Genomic DNA, 25,583 nt, shown 5'->3' with positions numbered 1-25,583 from the left:
ATGTATCCCAAGGTAGGGATGGAAGCTTGAATATGTGTGTTGATCAGCAGAGGTACTGCTGAGCTTTCGTTACACTGTGTCAGGGAGAGCTTTCCAGGTAGCTGGTGAGACGGGCTGAACCAGCTACCTACAAACCCACCTAGGGGCAGGTATCTAGAATGCCATAGTAAGGTATATGTGTGTGAATGATTGAAGGACCTGTGATAAGGTCATAGCCATGTGATCCAGTGGGCGTTGCTATGGACCATATAAAGTGGCCAGGGTAGGTCACATGAGTAAATGCTTGGACCCGGGTGGTCCGTATGAAAGGTCTCGTCTGGGCTGACATGAGAACGAATGAGGAAGATGTGGCTACCTTCCTAACAGCATGTGTGGACGCTGTGTTTAATGGCTGCAAGTGCCTGAGAGTTCCCAGAGGAGGGAATGGACATCTGCAGTGTGGTGAAGCAACCATGCAGTAACCTGGCCACGGGATGAGATAACTGTTGAGGCTAGGGAGCCTGCGTATTGGACATTGCATAAACCTGTGTGACTACAGGGTTAACAGAGTGGTGCTCTGTCATGGACGCTATGCTGTTTGATATGAACTTTCTATTGCTTTGGGTTTATGATGCCTGAGTAAACCGCATGGACTGTTATTGTTTTATGGAAAACCCGTGCCGGATCTGGTTATTTGGCTGCAAAGCGAGTATCCCCAACCTTAATAACAAGCGCTACCTTACATTAGCAATGTATTTCTATGCCGCTGCATTCTAGTGGGAAAATGAGAGATTTTTTTTCTTCCTACAAAATTACTAAAAAATAATGAAAAAAAATTGCAAAAATGTTATTTTTTGAATCCGCATTTTAAAAAAATATCAAACACAAATGAGGAATCAACAGACATATTTGGTTTCCCTGTAACGGTATCAACCTGCAGATCACAGCAATCAGATTATTTAAGGCAATCAATAAATGGAGTAAAAAATGGCGTGATTGATTTTTTTCTCTATTAAATCCATAAAAATGTAACACTGAGATCATGTGTACACATAGCGTAAATTCTTCGATTTTATTATTGTATTTTTGCTGCACGTTTTCCGCAGATGTCCACACTACGTGTGCAATTACAATCTTCTCGGATTATTGCGTGTTTGCTGCTTTTTTTTTAATACGTCTTCCCTTTGATTTGATGCGTTTTTAGTGCAGATACTGTAGATTAGTACAGAAAAGCTTTGTTTCTACACTTTACTTTTTTTACATATTTTTTTTTTTTTTTTTACATAGAAGCATATAGAAGAAAAAGGCACCAAATCTGCACAGAACAGCAGCGTCTTTAGGCACACAGGGGACAGGAGTTTTCATTCCATCACACCCATCTTGCTCGGGCATTTGGGCCGTGTTCACTTGTAGCGTAAAGTGCATTTAAAGACGCTGCTGTACTGTGCAGGTTTGGTGTTATTTTTCTCTCTTGTCTTCTATGTGGAACCTAAAAAAAAGTGTGGCGCCCCCAGGAGTATGATCGCCACGGTGGCTTTGCCTTCCTCCAGGGGAGGGTAATGCCAGTCTTGGAGGCAATGATGGGCCTCTCTCGCAGTCAATCTATACATGCAACACAGTTCCTCTCCAGGCCAGCAGGGGGAACTCTGAACCGGGCTTAAGGGGAGGAGTGCTCTCTGAGGGCCAAGAGGAAGGGGTGGTCAGTTAGTCTGTGGAGGGTGAAGTGTGCAGACGTGTGGAAGGAGCGCTGAGATAGAGCACAGAGGAAGAGCTCATCTCTGGAGAGAGTGCATGAACTGGAGCCTGGTCTCCACGGTTGTACGGATACTAACGGTCCTGCAACAGACACCAGAGGAGTAGGAGGCTGTAAATGCCCTACTCCCATCTAAGACTTGAGGGCACAACAGCAGCTTGGATAGTGAGCCGGGACTTAGGAGTAGAGAGTCCCCGAGATAGGCTACAGCTGTTTGCCGTGCAAGTGAGGTTCTTGAGAACATCTGACAGGATGAATTTCAGTGTAACTCGGTACTGGAGATCCCGCAAACAAGTGCTAGTAAGGAGACTGCACAGCCCGTCTGCTGAGAGAGAATCCCTGAGCTGCTTCCAGGCTAGCCTGCTCCGGTACCATCTGTAATCAGGACCCTGGACTGCATTTATCAAGTACAGGTACATAAATTGCACCCGCTGCGTCTTGTCTGCTTCCTACCTTTCCGGCACTGCTACATCCCCGTGCCAACCACATCTACACTGCCCTTGGACTATAGCTTCACCTGTGGGGAGCTTTTACATCTTTGCTGCACCATACCATCAGTCTCAGTGGATCTGCATGCAGCGTCGGCTTAACACCTCCCTTGCTGAACACCACAGGTGGCGTCACGAACTATTCATCTAACTACATTCCCCCATTGATTTGGGCCCCCAGGGCCACGGACCGGGTCACCGCTCCTGTGACACATCCCACTGACACTGGCCCGGTACCGAGTACCCAACAGCTCTGGGAAGGCGACCCAAAAACACCTGTAAAAAACTACAGTTACTTTTTTAAAGGGAATCTGTCACCTAATTTTTGCCCTGTGAGCTGCGGCCACCACCATCAGGGGCTTATCTACAGTAGTCTGTAATGCTGTAGATAAGCCCCCGATGTAACCTGAAAGAGAAGAAAAACGAGTTAGATTATACTCACCCCGGGTCTGGTCCGGTCCGATGGGTGTCGCGGTCCGGTTGGGCGCCTCCCATCTTCTAGCGATGACGTCCTCCTTCTTACGTCTGCCGCGGCTCCTGTGCAGGCGTACTATATCTGCCCTGTTAAAGGCAAAATAAAGTACTGCAGTGCGCAGGCGCCGGACCTCTCTGACCTTACCCGGGAGGTATATTACTGTCAGGACCTAATGTCCACAGCTCCTGCAGACTGGTCATCCTGTAGGAGACGGTTGAGGCCGATCCAGAGACCTCTGCTCGTATGCAAATGGAAGAAGCAGAACACAGAGCTTATGCCAAGGCCGTACACCTAGTGGTCAGTGGAAGTGTCAGCTTAGGAATGGACGGCTGTGTTTGACAGAAATCTGGGGAGTGAAAGAAGATTTTCACTGACTTAGGCTTATTTTACATTTACCGTTTTTTGAGGCCTGTTATTGCGGCCCGTTTTTGCAAAAATCTCGCGGATTGCAGTTTTTCAGGTTTCCAATACCATGGAAGAAGTATTGGAAAAAAACGGCATTCCGCAAAACCAGAAGTGACAGTGCACCGCAAAAACAAACGTGCAGCCCTCCAAAGAAATGCTACCCCACACCATTACTGACCCACTGCCAAAACGGTCATGCTGAAGGATGTTGCAGGCAGCAGATCGTTCTCCACGGCGTCTCCAGACTCTGTCACATCTGTCACATGTGCTCAGTGTGAACCTGCTTTCATCTGTAAAGAGCACAGGGCGCCAGTGGCGAATTTGCCAACCCTGGTGTTCTGTGACAAATGCCAAGCGTCCTGCATGGTGATGGCTGTGAGCACAACCCCCATCTGTGGACGTCGGGCCCTCAGACCATCCTCATATAGTCGGTTTCTAACCGTTTGTGCAGACACATGCACATTTGTGGCCTGCTGGAGGTTATTTTTTTCAGGGCTCTGGCAGTGCTCCTCCTGTTCCTCCTTTCACAAAGGCTGAGGTACCGGTCTTGCTGCTTGGTTGTTGCCCTCCTACCGCCCCCTCCATGTCTCCTGCTGTACTGGCCTGTCTCCCGGTAGTGCCTCCAGCTTCTGACAGACACAGCAAACCTTCTTGCCACAGCTCGCATTGATGTGCCATCCTGGATGAGCTGCATTACGTCAGCCACTTGTGTGGGTTGTAGAGTCCGTCTCATGCTACCATGAGTGTGAAAGCACAACCAACATTCAAAAGTGACCAAAACATCAGCCAGAAAGCATTGGTACTGAGATGTGGTCTGTGGTCCCCACCTGTGGAACCACTCCTTTATTGAGGGTGTCTTGATAATTGCCAATAATTTCCATCTGTTGTCTATTCCATTTGCACAACAGCATGTGAAATTGATTGTCAATCAGTGTTGCTTCCTAAGTGGACAGTTTGATTTCACAGAAGTTTGATTTACTTGGAGTTATATTCTGTAGGCAACAGTGTTCCCTTTATTTTTTTGAGCAGTGTGTATTGCTCCATACAGAATAATGGACCCTATATATTGCTCCATACAGACTAATGGGTCTCATATAATGCTCCATACAGAATAATGAGATCCATTTCTTGCTCTGTAAAGAATAATGGACCCCATATATTGCTGCATACAGAATAATGAGCTTCATATAATGTTCCATACATAAAAAATAATCAAATACTTACATTTCCCTCTTTCCCCCACTGCTCCGGTCTCCTCAGCATCTTCTGACTCTCTGCACTGTGTCAAAAGACGTGAAAAAGACCGGAGGTGCGGACGAATAGGGAGAGGTAAGTATGGGTGGCGGCCCCCCAAATTGAAGTACGCATATCCAGTTGAAATTTTCACTGGCGTCAGCAGGCCCCTCATTGGCTCGGGCCCGGTTGTGGTCTTTGTGACCATGATCGTTACGCAGCTGGATGGGCTCATAGAACAGCACGCTCTGCTGTTGGTGCACTGTGAAGGACTGACAGTGGCAATTGACAGGTTAACAGCTGCAGGTGGAGTGGAGCCCATGGCTCTTAGAGGCAGATGATGGCTGATTATTACAGCCATCATCTACATTAGAAATGTGGGCCTGGCTTGGGAGCCGGCACCGACGAGCGCTGACATATGACGCACATTCCCTCACACAGTGCCATCAGTGAAAACATAAAACACAGCTCACAGAGACAGGACAACGCAGAACACATTTGTTTTCCATATTATTTTTACCCAGTGAAATATATATAATTGCTTCTCACAAAATTAGAATATCATCAAATAGTTCATTTATTTCAGTTCTTCAATATAAAAAGTGACACTCCTCTATTATATAGAGTCATTACAAACAGAGTGATCTATTACAAGTGTTTATTTCTGTTAATGTTGATGATTATGGCTTACAGCCAATGAAAACCCAAAAGTCATTATCTCAGTAAATTAGAATGCTGTTATGATTGGGTCACCGAGGAGGAAAGCAAGACCAAGCTAAGCCACAGAATACCAGAGAGGTTGGTAACTTAGGCTACTTTCACACATCAGGTTTTCGGCGTCAGGCGCGATCCGGCGTCGTGCCGGAATGCCGGATCCGGCAAATGTTTTGTAAAACCTGATGTGCCGGATCCGGTTTTCTGCCGGATCCGTCTTGTTCTTGACAGACAAAACCGGATCCGTCTCATCCGGTTCATCCGTTTTTCTATCCGTTTTTCGACGGATTACGCCGGATCCGGTTTTTAAAATTGACCCTTGTGGCCCCTCAAGGCAGAGTACACTGGCAGGATGACAGAGTGTGAAAGATTTGTGCCCTAACCAAACTTGTGTACCTTCTGGACCAACAGTATATACCTTTGCCAACCAAAGTTGGCTATCTTGTCATGGTCTCTATTTTTAGCTTTAGGCCACAGGTGTGTACCTGGTTGTGTTTTATGCAAAGTATTTCACCTTTTAACAAAAGTTGTGTACATTGTTAGGAAATCACCAACAATAAACACAACTTTTTAGGTGAAATACTTTGCTTCAAACACAACCAGGAACACAACTGTGGCAAAAAGCTAAAATTTACCCACAGTTATATACCTGGTTTTGAATACCTTTTTACCTTTGAAATACCCTGTATTTAACCTTTTTTGTAAACATAGTTCGCCGCAGAAAGAAATGACAGACAACCATTGTGAAACGATAATTTAACTTTTATTTAAAATTTTTTTTTTTTGTAAAATGTTTTTAAAGTGCAAAAAACTTTTTTAATAAAGGTTTTAAACTCAATGGGCATTTTTATTACAAAACACATCATAAATCTGTGTAGTGTGGGGTGGAAATACTGCTGGAGGGGCTGCGGGACACTTCGACACTGGGTGTGTGGAGAGAGGACTGGGATCGTGGTGGGGAAGGAACAGTTAGAGGTGAAGGTGTGGAAAAAGCTACAGAATGGGTGGACATGTTGGAGGCAGAAGAGGTGGTGGGCGGTGGAGTGGAGGGTTGGGCAGGGACTGTAGGAGCAGATGATGTTGATGGAAAGTTGTATGGGGAAGGAGTTTGGTACGGGGAAGGAGTTTGGTACGGGGAAGGAGTTTGGTACGGGGCTGGTTGCTGGAAGTGGGGAGATGTCTGGTACTGGGGAGGTTGCTGGTACTGGTGAGGTTGCTGGTATGTAATAGGAGGGGGAGGATGGAAAGTGGCTGGAGGGGGTGCAGATGTAATAGGAGGGGGAGGATGGAAAGTGGCTGGAGGGGGTGCAGATGTAATAGGAGGGGGAGGATGGAAAGTGGCTGGAGGGGGTGCAGGTGGAGGAACTACAGTGGTGGGAGGTGGAGGTTGGGAGGTAACCTGCTGTAGAGCACCGTGGCACGAATGCATTACATGCATCTGCTGGGTAGGAGATAGTGTTGCCATGCGCTCCACAACAGACCTGAAAAAGGTGTGGTTTGGCGAAGATCTTGCTTCTGAATGCATGGTTTGCAGAAGTGTCTTCACCTCCAGAATGCTGGAGTTGATCTGCTGAAAGCCTGCGGAGATTTGCTCTGACAAGACTTTTAGACAGTTCTGGAAAGATGCATTCAGATGCAAGAACTCTGGCGCATAAGTCTTTTCCTGACCCCTCTGCCGCTGCCGCCCAGTACCCGCAGGTGTACTAGAGGTGGCAGGGGCAGAAGGGTGGGGTAAAGGGAAAGCGATCTCCTCACCAGCAGCTTCATGTAATGTAGGCGGCCACGATGCTCCTGTGCTGGTGGATGGGACAGATGGGTCGAATGTGTGGGAAGGCTGGGAAGGTGCAGATGTACCGGGGCGGTCGAAGTGTCCCTCGGTGCCGGTCTCCTCAGGGATCGCCTCAGAAGGGTCCAATCGTGCAGGCTCCTGAGTGCTGCTCACCGTGCTGTGGAATAAAGAAAAAAAAAAACAATTAAAATACTGACATGGTATGGCCCTGGCTGAAAAAAAAAAGTTACATCTAACATTTTTTTTCACATGTGGTGTGTAATATTTACCTTCTGGTGAGCATTGTTTCCCGGAGGAACGACAGGGCTTGTGCGTACTTGTACTTGCTCCTGCGTCCTCCAGATCCACTCGGGGCCCGCATCTCTTTATTGAACTCCTTCTTGAAACGATCCCTCACAGACCGCCACCGATTCACAATTCTGTTCCCTGAAACGAGAAAGGAGTGGTTAGTATACAACATCAGTGTTTCACAAACTCCAGTCCTCATGGTCCCCAGGGGTCATGTTTTCAGGATTTCCATAGTAAATAGAAATCCTGAACACATGATCCGTGGGGACCACGAGGACTGGAGTTCGGGAAACACTGGTTTACATCAAGCAACCGGTACTGTATATACTTACGCTCTTTAATCTGGGCCCGAACATCGAGGTCCTCCCAGCGGCCCACAAGGAGCGAACAGATTTCCTCCCAGAGTCGTCGGGTAACGATAAGGTCAGCGTGGCGGCGGTCAGCCATATTCCAGAGCGGCTCCCTTTGTCTGACGAGATCGATGAGGTGGTCCACATCGAGTCCTCCATCCTCACCGTCAGAGTCGGGAGCACGCTGTGAAGGCTGTTAAAGAAAAAGACAAAAATAACATAATTAGCCTCCACAAAAGAAATGAAATAAAAAGTGCAAAAAAACAAAGCAAAAATATTTATACTTACACGCTGGTGACCGCCGCGTTGCTGTCGCTGACGACCCTGGGAGGCACTGCGAGGACCTCTTGGCCGAGCACCAGATTGGGAAGACTAGAGAAGAAAACAAAAAATGTTATGTCTTTGGATGTAGGCATTTGTTTGCTGTGTGTGGTCTGCAGAACATTGTTTTCTATGTGTTGTGTGTAGTGTGATGTTGTGTTTCTGCGTTTGATGCAAAAAACTTACCAATTGTGAGCCCACTCCAGGTGTCTGTCCACCCCTTCCTTCTTCTTCTGGGAGCTCCTCTTCATCTTGTGATTCCTGTTTTGAAATAAAAGGCAATGAATAGACATATATTACAGAGATGATGGATTTTGGAAATAAAAACTTACCGTCAAACGCTGACGATGCGAGGGAGGGCTCCCAGAAGAAGATGTGCTGTCCTGTTGATGGCCAGACTCCATGGCTGTGGGTATTGCTGCTGCTGTTGCTGCTGCCAGTGATGCCATTTCTGCTGCTGCTGCTGCATCTCTTTGGCGGCTGTTGAATAAAGAGAAACAAAGGGCCAATGAATATCTTGATATTCCATTGCCCTAGTTTGGAGGAATGGGGGATTTGATAATTACCGTCTCTCATCTGCTGCTGGACTCCCCTCCTCAGCATGTTCCATTTGCTGCTCCATTTGGGGTGGTGCTGATGGTGCTGCTGCTGCAGATGTCTGCTGCCTTCTCCTGCTCCTGGTTCTTGGCTTGGGTGGCATGTTGGGTGTGGTCCCATTGTCTTGCTTTTATATATCTCCTGTGGGCAGAGCTACTGAGCATGCTCAGACCAAAAAACCGGATCCGGCCGCCGGATCCGCATTGCGGCGCTCATAGGCTTTCATTGTGTGAAAAAGCCGGACGCGCCGGATCCGGCGTGTCCGGCTTTTTCGCCGGAGACAAAAAACGTTACAGTAGCCGTTTTTTCCAGACGCCGGATCGCGACACATTGCCGGATCCGGCGAAAACCGGATGAAACGCATGGCCATCCGGCGCGATCCGGCGCAAATGCAAGTCAATGGGGGGGAAACCGGATTCGGCATTGCATTTCGCCGGATCCGGTTTCTGTCAAAAGCGCCGGATCGCGCCTGACGGCGAAAACCTGATGTGTGAAAGAGGCCTAAGCGGATTGCAGACCCCTGATCCTAGCTACACAACTAGCAGTAGCCGTGGAGCATGCCTACGATGATCCTAGACGCCTCGACACAGCCGGAGAACTACCGTATTTTTCGGACCATAAGACACACTTTTTCCCCCAATATTTTTGGGGGGTGCGTCTTATGGTCGCAATATACTAACCTCCGCGATCATGACTGGAGGCTGGTGCGGGTGCCGCGGGGCTCTGTTGTGTGGTGGTGGCAGTGGGCTGTGCTCCGGTGCAGGGGTAGCGGCTCTCTGTGCTCCGGTGCAGGGGCGGCGGCTCCGCCGGCATTTCCTCCAAGCCCGGAGGCCCCCACACATCCCTTGCTGGCCGCCGCCATGTTGCAGTGGCCTCCGGGAACATGGATGCCGGGAAGATGGCCGCCGGTCCGGGGACGGCGCATGCGCAGGTTCAGATCTCGTCCAAAGATCTCGGGGGACGAGATCTCGTTGCCGAGATTTATATCTTGACCCCCGAGATCTCGGGACGAGATCTGAACCTGCGCATGCGCCGTCCCCGAACCGGCGGCCATCTTCCCGGAGGCCACCGCAACATGGCGGTGGCCAGGAAGGGATGTGCGGGGGCCTCCGGGCTTGGAGGAATTGCCGGCGGAGCCGCCGCCCCTGCATCTTAGCACAGAGAGCCGCCACCCTCACCCCACAGAGCCCACCTGCCCCAGCACAGCTGCTCCAGCCCCAGCACAGCACAGCTGCCCCAGCCCCAGCACAACTGCCCCAGCGCCAGCACAGCTGCCCCAGCACAGCTGCCCCAGCCCCAGCACAGCTGCCCCAGCCCAGCTGCCCCAGCACAGCTGCCCCAGCCCCAGCACAGCGCAGCTGCCCCAGCCCAGCTTCCCCAGCACAGCCCAGCTGCTCCAGCACAACCAACCTGCCCCAGCACAGAGCCGACACCGCACAAGCCTGGACCACTGAATGACCCCTGTGACCACTCCTCCACCTGTGCTGGATCCCTTCCCAGGTAAGCTGAATTCGGACTGTAAGACGGACCCCCATTTGACACATAATTTTTTTCCCTATTTTCCTTCTGAAAATTGGGGTGTGTCTTATGGTCCGGTGCGTCTTATAGTCCGAAAAATACGGTAAATAAGCCTAAAGCAAGAAAGGGGAAATCTAAGCTGCCCCAGAGCAGACCCCAAAGGAATAGCTAGCCCCCAAAACATATATTGTCGGTGAGACAAGATGAAAACACAAACGCAGGTAGGAAAATAGACTGAGCAAACGATGGGTCCCACACTAACCAGACAGGACAGGAAAGGAAAGACACTGTCTGCAATCACGCAAAAAACCCTGCAAAAAATGCCCAACACGTCTGATAGAAAAATACTGAAGTCACTAGAATTCGACCACTATATCAGCACTCTGGTATATTCTGAAAGCAGAGCAAAAAGAGGCCAATCTAATAAGGGACAAAAACAAACTGACACAAGCAGTAACATAAGGATGGAAATTCAGCACAGCCACTGCCGGGGCTGGCTGACCGCACAAAACTGAAATAGACAAAACATGATCAAATGTGAACAATAACAAAAGAACACTTAGCTAAGCATGCAGGGACTGAGCTGGAAACCAAGAACTCAGGAGGCAGGAAAAAAATCACCAGCAGGGATAGAGGGAGTCGGCTGTCTTAAATCCAGTCAGAAACTCCAGATCTCCAGTCATCCTCCTCATTATCAGGTGGCAGGCCTCTGTTAATTAGATCAGCTCCATTACCTCCAGTAACCACCAGAGGGAGCCCGGAAAGAGAACTCGAGACCCCTCTGTCAATATAACCAGCTCCACTACCTTCACTAGTAACCAGAGGTAGGCCAGAAAGCGAATTCACAACAGAATGCTTTACAACACCAGCTTGAAAAATAATTTTAACATCCGAAACATTGGCCTACTGAAATGTATGATCAGTAAATGAACTGCACTGCGCACTAGACCTCCAGCAGCTTGGATTGTAGCCTCTCCACTCTTCCTCCAGACTCTGAGATCTTGATTTCCAAATGAAATGCAAAATTGACTTTCCTTGTGGAGTGTCAGTGACTGCCTTCTGGACATCTGTCAAGTCAGCAGTCTTCCCCATGTTTGTGGAGCTACTGAAACAGACTAAGGGACCTTTTTAAACACTTAGGAAGCCTATGCAGATTTTTTTTGGTAATTATTCTAATTTACTGAGATAATGTCTTTTGGATTTTCATTGACTGTAAGCAGGGTTGGACTGATCCATCGGAGAACCGGAGGATTCTCTGGTGGGCCAAGGCACTGACACCTGCTGGCATACAGGGCCAGCAGTTGCCTAGGGCCCCCAGCCAGTGGAGTGTTGCTAATAGCAGCACACCACACAGCTGCTTTAGGGGCCCCCGGTGCCAGCAGCAGTGGGTAACAGGAGGCAGGACCCTCCCCGCTGCTAAAAAGAAATGATTTTTCACTCTTCACCACGCCCCCATGGGTGTGGAGAGGGGTGAATATTCATTTCACTTTAATAGCAGGCAGTGTTTGCCGCAGGCTGCAGCTAACACTGCCCGCTATCAGGGCCCCTGTTCCCAAGTCAGGGGGGCCCGGCGTCAGCGCTGCCCCCCCCTCAGTGTGCACCACATTCAACTGTATCGGTATCATAGATGCCGATACAACTGAAAGCAATAATGGAGGCGAGACCGTTAGATGACGCTCCCTCTCCCATCATTCCCCTCTGACACAGCAGGTGCGCAATGATGTCACTTCATCAGGTACCTGCTGTGTGCCGGGCCGAATGCAGTGTAGCTGCTGATAATGGAGCAGAGACAGAATCAGCGTGGGAACGAGGAGGAGAGGTGAGTATTGTGTTTGTTTTTTTCTACATATATATCAGTGAGTCCTGGTTGCATTATACCCTATGGGGGGGTGAATTATACCCTATGAGGGGGGTGTATTATACCCTATGAGGGGGCAGCATTATACCCTATGGGGGGTGCATTATTGTCAGTAACCCCACACTGCACTTGCTCACTCAGCCAGTGCGCGTGTCCCGAGTACAAAGACTGTGCACAAAGATCCCTTTGGAGTGGGATCTCAGCGGTGATGATGCATGCTCCAAGCTCACAGGACCTGAAGCATGTGACTGCTGGGGGCGTGGCCTCAGCTCCACGGAGCTAGGAGCTGCAGGGAAACTCCTAGAAAGGTAACTACAGGGCAATGCCACCAAGGGGCATAGACAGAGACAGAAACCAGATCAAGCCAGGTCAAAGCACGAGATAGCAATACAGTACCAAAGGGTTTGACAGAGTGAATAGTCAGGACGTAGCAATAGATCAGAAAATCAGAACGGGCAATAGATGGTACAGTAGGGACAAACTGTAACGGAGTAACGATAGCCAAACCAGGAGGTCAGAACCAGAAAAGACAATGGTACCAAAACGAGAGACGGAGTACAGAGTGAAGGAACATGCCTGGTCATACACGGGAATCAAACAAGCAACGCAGAATACATGCACACCAGGGGGGTCAGACCCACCAGAACAACAGTATAGCTGACAGAGAACCCTGGTAAAGAGTGAGTATAAATACCCCTCCCAGATCCAGAAAGAGGCCACGAACACTTAACCCTGTGAGTGCAGGGCAAGAACCCTTTTGAAACCATGACAATTATACCCTATGAGGGGGGCAGCATTACACCCTATGAGGGGGCTACGTTATATTGTATTGGGGGCTGTATTATATTCTACGAGATGACAGGGCTACATTATATCCTATGAGGGGGCTACTTTATAATCTATGAGGGGGGTTACCCGAAACCCCTGCTACTTAAGCCGTGCACTGCCTTCTATTATCCCCCGATATTAGCGCGTTTTGCGGCACACTTTGTGGCCTTGTATTTCTTTCTATGTGGCTGTAAGCCAGGATCTTCATTACCAGACATAAACCCGTGCAATGGATCCCTCTATAGAATAGAGTCACTTTTTGTATTGAAGAACTGAAATAACCTTTTTGCTGATATTCTGATGTTGTGAGAGGCGCCTGTGACCCCCGGCCTGTCCGTCATGGCGGTGACTGTGCGGCCCCGGAGGATCCCACCCCTGGATCATCACTATCGCACCATCGGGCTTATTTTCACCATTTCCCCACAGTTCCCCCAGTCTCCAATACATCGTATAGCAGAATAAATGCAGTACGGTAATACAAATTACAACTCGTCCTGCAAAAAAAAAACCTCTGGAAAAAAAAAAAGTCTGACTCCTGGAAAAAGGGCAGAAAAAAATAAAATAAGTAAAGTGCAAAAACGAATCTTGTCAGCAGCCGGAAGGGGTTAATCCAGGCACACGTGACGACAGAGCCGCTCTGTGACACGTGACCGCTCTGCTGTACTGCGGGTAAGAGGCGCCCTCTGGTGGCGGAATTGAAGATTCCGGAACCTTACACGCTGCGTCGCTGTTTCCGGGAGGGAAGGTTTTCCTGTGCGGACTGGAGCACATGTGTGCGGCTGATATTGTGGGTGAATGTCACAGTAACTGCAGGAGGCCGGAGCGGGGATGGCGGGGAGCTGTGCGCTGCGGACTCTGCGGGGCAGACGTAAGTGGAGGGACTCCAGATCCCAGCAGGCAGTGAGCTGTGCTTCTTGCCTATAGCCAGGCTGGAGCTGCGGCCAGCAGGCGTTGTTGTGCAGCTATTCCAATGATTTATGTTCCCTTTAACGCCTTAAAGGGATTTTTCTTATGACGTTTGTTTTTATTTCTATCTATTTTTTGCTCCCTCAGGAGCTGCCAGTGTGTGTCATCTGCTGCTTCTGGCTGCCATGGCCACCCTGACCCCGTGGTAGTGATCGCTAGCCCCTTCCACTATAGCTGCTGCCGTCCTCTTTGTCCGCGCCAGGGGATCACACCAGAAGGAGCCGGGAAGATGTTAAAGGGTTATTCCTAAAATAGCAAGTTATCCAGTAACCATAGGAAAGGGTCCGACCCCGGGAACCCCAGCGCTCCAGAAAGCAGGGCCCCCAAACCCAGCGCCCCTCTACCCCATGCTTTATGATACTGCCAGAGGGAGCAGAGTCCAGAGGTTTCCGGCGCTCCCATAGACCGTGAATGTAGTGGGGGTGCGGACGCTCCGCAGAGCTCTGTCCTCGGGATTTGTCGGGGGGTCTTATGGAATAATTAGGGAATAATCTGCTGTGTCACATGTCTGCATTTCTACTTTTTAGGATTCTACTCTGTGGCCACAGCCAGTAAACTTTCCGCAGCGGAGATTTCCCAGCGACGGATCGAGCTGTACGACAAGGAGAAGGAGAGGCAGTTATCTCTGTATCCTCGCACTGAGAAGATCGAGGTGAAGCATGTGGGGAGGACAGATCCGGCCACCGTGTTTGTGATGAACAAAGGCCTGTCCACGCCATTCAACTGCGCCATGCGTGAGTAAAACTGTGCGGTGGGTGCCGTGCGTGAGTGACCCCGTGCGGTGGATGCCGTGCGTGAGTGACCCCGTGCGGTGGATGCCGTGCGTGAGTAACCCCTCGCGGTGGGTGCCATGCGTGAGTAGTGCCGTGCGTGAGTAACCCCTTGCAGTGGGTGCCGTGCGTGAGTGACCCCGTGCGGTGGGTGCCGTGCGTGAGTGACCCCGTGCGGTGGGTGCCGTGTGTGAGTGACCCCGTGCGGTGGGTGCCGTGCGTGAGTGACCCCGTGCGGTGGGTGCCGTGCGTGAGTGACCCCGTGCGGTGGGTGCCGTGCGTGAGTGACCCCGTGCGGTGGGTGCCGTGCGTGAGTGACCCCTCGCGGTGGGTGCCGTGCGTGAGTGACCCCTCGCGGTGGGTGCCGTGCGTGAGTGACCCCTCGCGGTGGGTGCCGTGCGTGAGTGACCCCTCGCGGTGGGTGCCGTGCGTGAGTAAACCCGTGCGGTGAGTGCCGTGCTGGGGTGAAAATTCCTGTACTTTTCTATAACCTGGACACTATGTTGAGCCTTTAACATGGAGTGGGGCACATCAGTGAAGAGTGGGCGCGCTCGAATAAGGTGTCACCCGAGCACGCTCATGTGCTAATAGAGTATGTTTGGCGTGCTTGAGTTCTTTGTTTTCCGCGACTTCATGTCTTGTGGATGTCGAACAGCCACAACACATGCAGGGATTGCCTGTTAGTTACGGAATGACATACTTGTAATCCCCCAGCTGCGTCACCGAAGGATCCTCAGTGCGCGCACAGTCTGCATTTACAAGTCTGCGGTCACATAGAGTAAGACTTGGGCCCAAGCCTGGACAACCCCTTTAACTACTTCTCAGCTGTTATGTAAATGTAGGTCACATGTCGTGTGGATGTATGGCACTTGCTGTGTTATATCACTCCGACCAGCATCTCACAGCAGCAGTCATTAATATCTCACCACTTATATGCCGTTATTAATCTCTAATAGCGACATATAGGCTATGTGCACATGGTGCTTATTTTGCTTTGGAATTTTCCGCACATAATTTACTAAATCCGCAGGTCAAATGACCTGCATTTTTCCTGCGGATTTATTGCATTTTTTGTGCGGTTTTACTGCATGTTTTGTGCAGTTTTCCACTTGCGGATTTCTAGAATGGAGCAGGTGGAAAACTGCAGCAAAACTGCACAAAAGAACTGACATGCTGCATTTTTCATTCCGCACCAAATCTGCGTGGAAAAAACACAGCATGTGCACTGCGGATTTTGTTTTACATAGCCTATAATGCTACTGTACATCACATGCAGTTCTGCTGCAAGTCCGTTGCGAATCCGCACCGTGTGCACATAGCCTTAAAGTGAACCAGTCATGTTCCCAAATTATAACTTGCAGATATAGGGTTAATCTGTAGGTTAATAGTGTTCTAAGATCATGCGGCCGCCACAATGAAAGCTTGGCTACCATGAGGTGATGATCTTCATTCCTTCTGCATCCTCTGGCTTTGTTATTGACGTGCCGGTGTGTCTTCAGTCACCGTTCTCTATACAGTGAGCGGCGGCTGTAATCACACCCTGACAAATTGACTGATAGCCGGCACAGTGGTGCATCAGTACAGAGCCGGCTGTCAGTGCAGGGGTAGGGTTATAGCTGTCGCTCTCTATGTACAGAGCGGTGACTGAAGCCACGCTGGTACGACTCTATGACTGAAAGCTGGAGGAAGTTCACTTCTTTTCGGTAGCCGGTCTTTCAGTGTGGGAGTTGAGCAGCTTTAAAACGCAATTAACATGGAGGTTAAACCAATATCTGCAGGGTAATTGTTTGGGGACATGACAGGCTCCTTTTTAAAGGGTTGTCTGGTGTAAACAATTTATCAGCTACCCACAGGGTAAGTGGTAACTTACTGATCGTCGGGGAATAAACAGCAGCGGTCGGGCGTGTGCGCTACTTTTCCTTTCTGTCTTGGATAAAAGTACACCGTTCTCTCGATCAGTGCGGGTTCCAATGATCGGACCACCACCCATCATTCAGTTATCACCTATTCTGTACATAGATGATAACAAGTATCCACCAGACAACCCCTTCAGGTGGTACTGCCCTTATGGTAGGCTTCAAACCACCACAGGGGCAGCACCTGTCTGTAGTGATCTGGGTAGTGTTGGTGGTGAGAAGGGACCGGCTGTCGGTAGTGATCCGGGTAGTGTTGGTGGTGAGAAAGGACCACCTGTCGGTAGTGATCCGGGTAGTGTTGGTGTGGTGATGAGAGAGGACCGCCTGTCGGTAGTGATCCGGGTAGTGTTGGTGTGGTGATGAGAGAGGACCGCCTGTCGGTAGTGATCCGGGTAGTGTTGGTGGTGAGAGAGGACCGCCTGTCGGTAGTGATCTGGGTAGTGTTGGTGGTGAGAAAGGACCGCCTGTCGGTAGTGATCCGGGTAGTGTTGGTGGTGAGAAAGGACCGCCTGTCGGTAGTGATCCGGGTAGTGTTGGTGGTGAGAAAGGACCGCCTGTCGGTAGTGATCCGGGTAGTGTTGGTGGTGAGAAAGGACCGCCTGTCGGTAGTGATCCGGGTAGTGTTGGTGGTGAGAAAGGACCGCCTGTCGGTAGTGATCCGGGTAGTGTTGGTGGTGAGAAAGGACCGCCTGTCGGTAGTGATCTGGATCATCATCCCTTCACCTAGAGCCCATAACCTGTAATATATTTCTCAAGAAAAGTGTCGACCATCACATCATGTGCAGCGCCCCAGTCCGGCCGCTCACCACTGTGATTATGACTAAACCTTCTCTCCTCTAGACGTAGAGTGTGCCCCCTTGTCCCTGTCACAGGCCTTGGTGTAAAAGATGGCCCAATATGTGAAGCCTATCATGTATCCTCTTATAACCGTAATTTTCCTACAGCAATTTTGCGGTTCCATTTTTCCAGTAATCCTTATGTACATAACGTAGCGTTTGCCTATCTTCTATGGCAGTAATGCAGTTCCTATTCTCTAAATATCTTATTCTTCGTATTTCAGAGTGCAGCTGTACTTTCTCTCAGAATTCTTGTCTACGCTAGCGCCTGTACACATTAGCTCGGATGTGCTGGTCCGTTTTTCTGTTAGGTGTAAAAGATCACTTAAATCTCTCTGCACTGTCCCCTCATATATCTGTGCTCCGTTATCAGGTTGCCCCTTCAACTCCTTTTTTTTTTTACAAACTGAGTAACCCCAAAATTTATAATGTATCTCGGACCATGCACTTGCTGACACGTCGCGACTTTCTGATTATTGCGGATCCTTCTGTCCGTCCCATTCAAACTTTTTCCTGCGCTGCAGAGCGGAGATTCTTCATTCTCTGGATTCGGGAGTCCCAGTAGTCAGACTCCCACTGATAAAAAATGGATGGCACGTCGTAGCCATATAGCATCACACTGAGTTGGAAAGACCCTTTTAATTGCTGTGGTTTCTTTCCACTGGTGCCCAATACTCCATTTGTGGGTTGACTAGAGACCTCTATACAGATATTCCTAGATTTCATTTTTTTTTTTATGCTTCCCGAGATTTTGGCAGAAGCGGTTGACACGCATCATCCTAAATGTCGAACCTCCTCGTCAGTACAGTGTGTTCCTACAAAGTCCCACACTGACTGCCCTGTGTAGACAGGGACACACAGTCCTGATAGAATGGGAACATCCGATCTCTCCAATATTTAAAGGGGAATCCAATTTTGACAAAAGTTCCTACATTTGTTGCTCTCTTGTCATTCCGAAGCCCACCCACCTTTACCGGACACATTCGTATGGACGGACGTATAGGGCTGTAGTCCTTATTAAAGGAAATCTGCCACCTCATTTTGGCGGTCTATGTAAATGATTTCAGTCTGGTCCAATGGGCGATGTTTTGGGTACTTTCCTCCATACCTCTTTGGCCTCTATCCGCAATATTTGTGGGAATTTCCATAGTTGTCCTCCCATATTACGCGCGTGAGAATTGCAATCTTGACTCGTGCATGCGCACTAATGCTTTTCCGCTTTGCCCACAGTTGGGCAAAGCATACTGCGCGTGCGCAAGTCAAGATTGCAATGCTCACTTGCGTAATGTGGAGGACAACTACGGAAATTCCCACAAATATTGCGGACAGAGGCCAAAGAGGTGTAGAGGAAAGGACCCAAAACACCGCCCATCGGACCGGACCGCCAGTTGGAATACAGCGATGGCCGCATCACTACTTCATTCATTGTCTATGGGACTGATGGAGCAGGTGTATTGCCAACTGTTTAGCAATAAGGTTCAGATACGGCTTTAAAGAAGGCACCACTTGGATGTGACACGATTTATTAAGATTACATCAGGATAATGCTAAATTATGAAATGGCAGATATAATATTACCCTGTTTTGTGTTAATTCATTTCATGTGAATCATACAATTAATATGAATTATAGTACATAGAGAAATAAGCATCAATACTATACATTACCAAGTATTGTAACACCACTTCTCCACTGGAGGGACCACAGTGTCAGCGAGAAGGAAATACTCTGGTCTTGTCATCACAGAAACCGTGCACCCACGATACCTTCTGGAAATGTCCCTACCTCATTGACACAGGGTCCACCTTTTTATACACAACTCCCACATCCTCCCCTATTACATCTGCTGAATCATCAGTATCTTGCCATTGCACAGTTGTTTGTTGTCTTGATAACAGCACAAGACTTCAAGGTCTGTTTGTTATAGACTACTACAACTTTAAAGTTTGTTTGCACCAACCCAAGATTTATTTGCCTTTGGTATGTCTCTTAACAATAGCACAATGCTTGAAGGTTGTCTGCTACTGATTACAACCCAAGATCTGTTTACCACTGGCATGTCTTCTAACAATCAAGATTGTCTGTCACTGATTGTCTGTCACTGTTCAAAGTTCAACATATTTTGCTTGTCACAAAGTTAACTCTTCATGATCATAGCATGACGCTCTAAGATGGTAGAATATAGGCAGCATGACTTCCATAATCACCTATTCTGAAAACTGGATACCTATCGTAACCCAGGCACACACGCATACTTGTCTCATTTGTATCACAATCGGTCCTCGATTATTGATGTCATGCATGACCATTGCTACATGAGACCTTCCAAACATTTTGGTCTCCCTTGTCTCCGAGCATCATACTATTATTGAACACAAGGCTTCCTTGTTCAAGCAGCATAAATATTCATTAACAATATTACACCGTAGTATATTGCAATATATAGTGTTTGGATTCAAACAACCATATTTCATATTTGCAATACTTTCCACCCTTTGTCCAGTGACCACACTATATCAAACCATATAAGCAATATATTACAATACGTAGGCTATAAGATATCCATATTTTTATTAGCACCACAGCAGATCGAGCTCTGCGCTGAGCCATCTCCTCCTTTTCCAAAGATTTTATTGTTTAAACATTAAACAGAAGGGGGAGGGGGAAGAGATAATGGGGAATTAGGGAACATGTATCAGCTGACAAGGGATGCAAACCTTGAGTCGTAAACAAAGTCAGCATTATAATCTGAAACATAATACAAGGGTATTAACTAAAGGTACTGTCACATTTAGCGATGTACCAGCGATCCCGACCAGCGATATGACGCGGTCAGGATCGCTGGTACATCGCTAAGTGGTCGCTAGTGAGCTGCCACACAGGCAGATCTCACCAGCGACATCGCTGGGGACGGGGGTCGCTACTTACCTGTCACACCAGGCGATCCTGCGTCCTCCCGCCGGGCTCCACGCTCGTCGCTCGTCTCTCCACAGGAAGCTGACGACGAGAAACGATCCAGGACGTTCTCGCGCGATCAGCGATAACCAGCGGGGGAGCGGGTCGTAGGTAAGTATCAGACACAGCGAAACCGCATAAGGAGAGAAACAATATTACAAGGTAATACAAAATAGCGGCTCTGTATAGCAATATGTAGTTTAGATTGTGTAACGGTGCAGAAATAAAGATATTGCAATATAACACTAATGTGTCTTAGGAGAGAAATAAATCCAGTAGGTAGATAGGACTGACTTCTAACATGGAGGGTTTAAGTGATGGGAGATGGAACACTTGGTCCCATTTTTGCCATTTACTAAAAAATGATTTGAACTGATTGTTAGACAAAGCAAACTTTAGCTCATGGGAACGATGACGAGAAACTAATTGTATAATGTCATTAGAGTTAGGAAGTGTAGGTCCCTTCCAGTGGTACGCAGTGGAGTTTTTTGCTACCATGCAAATGTGCAAAAATAATGGTTTTAAAGAAGGTTCCCATTCTGCTATGTCTAAGGAAAGAAGTGCAGATTATGGACTCACAGTCATAGCAGAGCCGGCAAGTTTGCTTAGAATAGAGAAAATCTGAGCCCAAAAGGAGTGTGCTATTGGGCAGCTCCAAAATATGTGGAATATGTCTCCTTTTTGCCCACAGTTTCTCCAACTTTGAGCCGATGCACTCCGCCATCTCCAGCAGTCCCATAGAGAATGTTCCAATCGGGCATTTCAGAGCTTCGCTCTCAGGGTCAAGGGATAGACAGACCCCCATTGATCAGAAACATGCTGCTCCTTATATTCCCCATGGCTTTGCTGGAGATAGTTAAGCACAGCGCTCCACTATCTCCTACAGTCCCATAGACAATGAATGTTGTGGTCATCGCCAACTGGACGTTTCAGAGCCCTGTTGGCTGGATCGGTGGGGGTCAATGCTGTTGACCCCCCCCCCCCCAAGGTCAGAAGGTTTTCACCTATTTGGATTAATGATAACTTTCACTGCTGGAAATAATCCTTTTCCTGGGATATATATAAATAGGACTAAAATTGGGACTGTGCCAAAATGAAAGACAAAAAATAAAATCTCCTCTGCGAAGTCCTGTGCTGATGACGTGCAGAACAGGTGCATATGTCAGCTGCTGCCAAACGCAGGCCGCAGCGTTGGTGCCTCATGTATGAGACCACCGAGGTCTCCTCTAGCTGCAGCTTTCATGTGTTCATGGGCAGCATCTCAGCACTGTGAATAATGGTGGGAAGATAGCAGCTATTTTATCTACATTTTTTTTTTTAATTTAGATTTTTTTCCCAATTTTAATAAACTTTTTTCTCCCCAGACAGAATTATATAATCTCCACAAATAGGCACTAAACATAAATCATACCCAGGCTGGCCACCGGAGGGCGCACACGTTCCACGATTCAGTATAACCAGAGCCTGTGCGCACAGATACACCACGTTCTGTCGAAGTAAAGGGGATCTATAACCAGACTGCATCATACAGACTGCATACATTATTACAGAGATGTTTTGGACTTTATGAAGCCGGTGTACCTACTTTGCAAATACGTGTCACTATGGCTGTATGATCCTGATGTGAAAATGAGCATTTTATGAGTGCAGATGATAAATTCAAGTGTATTCATTGTCCTCCCTCCCATCCTGGCGGGCATTCGGGGCTCCGGCCTCCCAGTCTGGCTGAAGTCTGCAGATTGTACTTCGCAGTGTGAGATCTCAGCAGCAGCAGGAAGGCAGTGCACTGAGGAGCTATCAATCAGGCTAGGTCAGTGGAGAAAAGGTAGCAGCAAAGAGGTTCAGACAATATATTCTAGTTATAACAGGACTGTGCCACTGAAAAACAGTTTGTAGACCCCCAAATATATGGAAATGTCCCTAAAGTTGTATATTTGAACGCAAGACTGCATGCTAATATGACTGGCTAAGTACAGCCTGGCACATAGTTGGTAAAGGAAGGCCATACTGAACAGGGCATAATAATCTCCTGAATCCCACCCTCTGGAGATCCTGAGCCCCACTTTATACTGCAGACTCTGGTACAAGCGATCAAATGATCACTGGTTCAAGTCCTCAAGGAGGTTACAATTTTTTTTTTTTTTAATCCTTTAAAATGCAAAGTAAGTATCAATGCCAGGTCATTTTACCACACATTGAATGGGTACAAGTGCCGTGGATGTTACTGTATATGGGGACTCCATTTTCTTCCCTCATCGGCCACCCAGCTTTCCCGAGCACATGATAGTTTCTCTTCTTGCTCTCTGGCATACACAGGATAACATAATCCGGCTATTATCGCCCTCTGCTTAGTTTGTGGGAGCATTTAGAGCAGCAAGGGTCAAATTTATTACATTTTATATTTAATATACAAAACTTAGTACAATGCATCAAAAAAGGTAACAAAAGATGAAATAGTAAAAAAGAGAAAAAACAGTATAAAATAAGAGATACTCTTTACAAATTGGATCAGTGAGCGCTTCTGGTGAAGTAGAACGCCGCAGGAAAGATGGACAGATCTGCAATACTCCGTGCTTCCCATGGGGTCTGAGCCGGATGTTCGGTAGATGAGATGTTATAGAAGGGTCTATCAGACCCCTCGCTGCTTTCTTAGCTGAGGTCAGAGGAGGACGGATGATTAGATTCCATTTTAGTCCAAGCTTAGGCCATATTTGCGCTGCCGGTCTTATTTTTCCCCAGGAACCTCCTAGAGAGAGAATATGGCCATCATCTGACGACATCAGACCTCCTTCAAGCACTGTGTATATAGCACTCAAATATAATGTATCCATACATCGAGGATATACTGCGCTCCTCTGGGTTGCCAGCTACCCAAACTTCTGCGATTTTTACTCACAGATGCCAATATGTACCCTGATCATGGCTCTATCCGTGGATTGTATCAAACTCTGAGATTTCGTTGTTATCAGAGGCTTCTGATGTGGAGCTGTACTGTTCTTTATAGTCGGGCAACCTTTCCAACAACTACTTGTTAATTACTCGGTATCCACCCTCCATGTCAGCTCTCCATCAAATAACCTGCTTCAGTTACCTGTTCACAGCTGGGGGTGCAGGCAGTGATCCAATGCCCCAACCTTTGATTTGTATCACTCATAACTCCATTTAAGACAACGTCATTCAAAAGTACAACTCGTCCCCCAAAACTCGTGTGGTTATGTGCATGAAAAACAATGAAAAAGTTATGGTTCTTGGGGAGGGTTAAATGATTCCTGTATAAATAGTACTGCTGTCCCATCCTGCCTTTCTATGTCCATTATTTAGGCACAGATAGTACTGGCTCCTTGTCTCTACATCTGTGACAAGTGCTGCCTCACCTTCTACCAACCTTTCACACTAGTCACCACTGAATACGTACATCATGTGGGTTGTATTCACACATCTGTCTTCCTCATCCATGTGTTATCCCCTCTTTTTTTTTTTTTTAGTGGATGGCACTCTGACTCAGAGTTTAGTGCAACCATCTGCCGGAAAGTTTAAGGCATAATGGATGATGCAGAAATGGATGTGAATGCAGCCTAACGGAAAAGGGGAAGAAATGCGGCTGCTGGACTCCCAAAAAGAATAATGGATGGAGCAGGGTGCTTAAAGGGGTTTTCCCTTCACGTACATTTATGGCACATCCACAGTTTATGCCCTCTATATAAGATATTGGCGGGTTCCGCCTATTGGAATTGAACAGTCACTGAGATCGGGGTCTGGTAGCGATACGCTGTCACTGGAGAGATGGCCGGACGCCTCTACAAAGGGACGGTAATTCTGGCCCCTCTCCACTGCTCGGTATGCTCCTGCGCCCCAGTCACGAGATGGATGCAGAATAGATGTATTGGGGACATCTGCATCTAATATCGTCTTACAGCGTATCCTATGGGTATGCCATAAATCTATACGAGGGACCAATACCTCTGAAATCAGCCCAGTCACGCTCTATAGGAAAAATTGAGGTATTGTGTATTTTCTTAGTTTTTAAATGTATTGTGTTAAATTTAACTTTATTTAAATTTTTATAGTTTCATTAGCTGTCCTGACCATGTGTTGATCATGACCCTGTCAAGGCTTTCTAGAAGGACAGGTGGCACAGCAGGGGGTCTATACACTGTGTTCCAAATTATTAAGCAAATTATATTTTTCTCTGATTTTCCTAAATAGTTGGTACAAATGACAGTCAGTCTAATAAAAGTCATCACCCGTTAGATTATACATCAAATTTTATTGAAGAAACATCCCAATGATGCTAGTATAATCTCCAAAATGAATAAAAACTCAAAATGCACTGTTCCAAGTTATTAGGCACAGTAGAATTTCTAAGCATTTGATCTGTTTTAAAGAACTGAAAATGCTCGTTTGTGGAATTTGCAGCATTAGGAGGTCACATTCACAGAACAAAAAGGATATTTAACTTCAAAACATTCTTAACAGGCCAAGTTGCATGTTAACATAGGAACCCTTCTTTGATATCACCTTCACAATTCTTGCATCCATTGAACTTGTGAGTTTTTTGGAGAGTTTCTGCTTGGATTTCTTTGCATGAAGTCAGAATAGCCTCCCAGAGCTGCTGTCTTGATGTGAGCTGCCTCCCACCCTCATAGATCTTTTGCTTGATGATACTCCAAAGGTTCTCCATAGGGTTGAGGTCAGGGGAAGATGGTGGCCACACCATGAGTTTATCTCCTTTTATGCCTATAGCAGCCAATGACTCAGAGGTATTCTTTGCAGCATGAGATGGTGCATTGTCATGCATGAAGATGATTTTGCTCCTGAAGGCACGTTTCTGCTTTTTATACCATGGAAGACAGCTGTCAGTCAGAAACTCTATATACTTTGCAGAGGTCATTTTCACACCTTCAGGAACCTTAATGGGTCCTACCAGCTGTTTCCCCATGATTCCGGCCCAAAACATGACTCCTCCACCTCCTTGCTGACGTCGCAGCCTTGTTGGGACATAGTGGCCATCCACCAACCATCCACTACTCCATCAATCTGGACCATCCAGGGTTGCTCGACACTCATCAGTAAATAAGACTGCTTGAAAATTAGTCTTCATGTATGTCTGGGCCCACTGCAACCATATCTGCTTGTGAGCACTGTTTAGGGGTGGCCGAATAGTAGATTTATGCACCACAGCAAGCCTTTGAAGGATCCTACACCTTGAGGTTCGAGGGACTCCTGAGGCAGCAGCAGCAGCAGCTTTAAATATCTGTTTGCTGGTTTGTGATGGCTTTTTAGTAGCCGCTCTCTTAATCCGATGAACTTGCCTGGCAGAAACCTTCCTCATTCTGCCTTTATCAGCACAAACATGTCTGTTCTCAGAATCAACCACAAATCTCTTAACAGTACGATGATCACATTTAAGTTTTTGGGAAATATCTAATGTTTCCATCTCTTGACCAAGGCATTGCACTATTTGATGCTTTTCAGCAGCAGAGAGGTCCTTTTTCTTTCCTAAATTCCTTGAAACCTGTGCCTTGCTTAATAATGTGGAACATC

General features: G+C 47.6%; 1 protein-coding gene across 2 annotated transcripts in view; it reads left to right on the top strand.

The window, feature by feature from the left end:
• Positions 1 to 13,271: 13,271 nt before the first annotated feature.
• MRPL39 (mitochondrial ribosomal protein L39) overlaps positions 13,272 to 25,583 on the top strand; it is a 101,841-nt gene continuing 89,529 nt past the window's right edge. The window contains exons 1-2 of one of the 2 annotated variants that reach the window (XM_073584508.1): positions 13,272 to 13,387; positions 14,090 to 14,296. In XM_073584508.1, coding sequence (XP_073440609.1) covers positions 13,366 to 13,387; positions 14,090 to 14,296 — 229 coding nt within the window. In that variant the 5' untranslated portion in view covers positions 13,272 to 13,365. Of the gene's footprint in view, positions 13,465 to 14,089; positions 14,297 to 25,583 lie in introns of both variants that reach the window. The other variant, XM_073584507.1, reaches the window with a different exon arrangement.

This window comes from Dendrobates tinctorius, unplaced genomic scaffold (genome assembly GCF_039654945.1).
Source record: "Dendrobates tinctorius isolate UK_male_01 unplaced genomic scaffold, ASM3965494v1 ptg000084l, whole genome shotgun sequence".
In the NCBI taxonomy this organism is placed as follows: Eukaryota; Metazoa; Chordata; class Amphibia; order Anura; family Dendrobatidae; genus Dendrobates; species Dendrobates tinctorius.
Note: the sequence above shows the minus strand (reverse complement) of the source record. Positions and strands in the feature narration are given on the sequence as shown.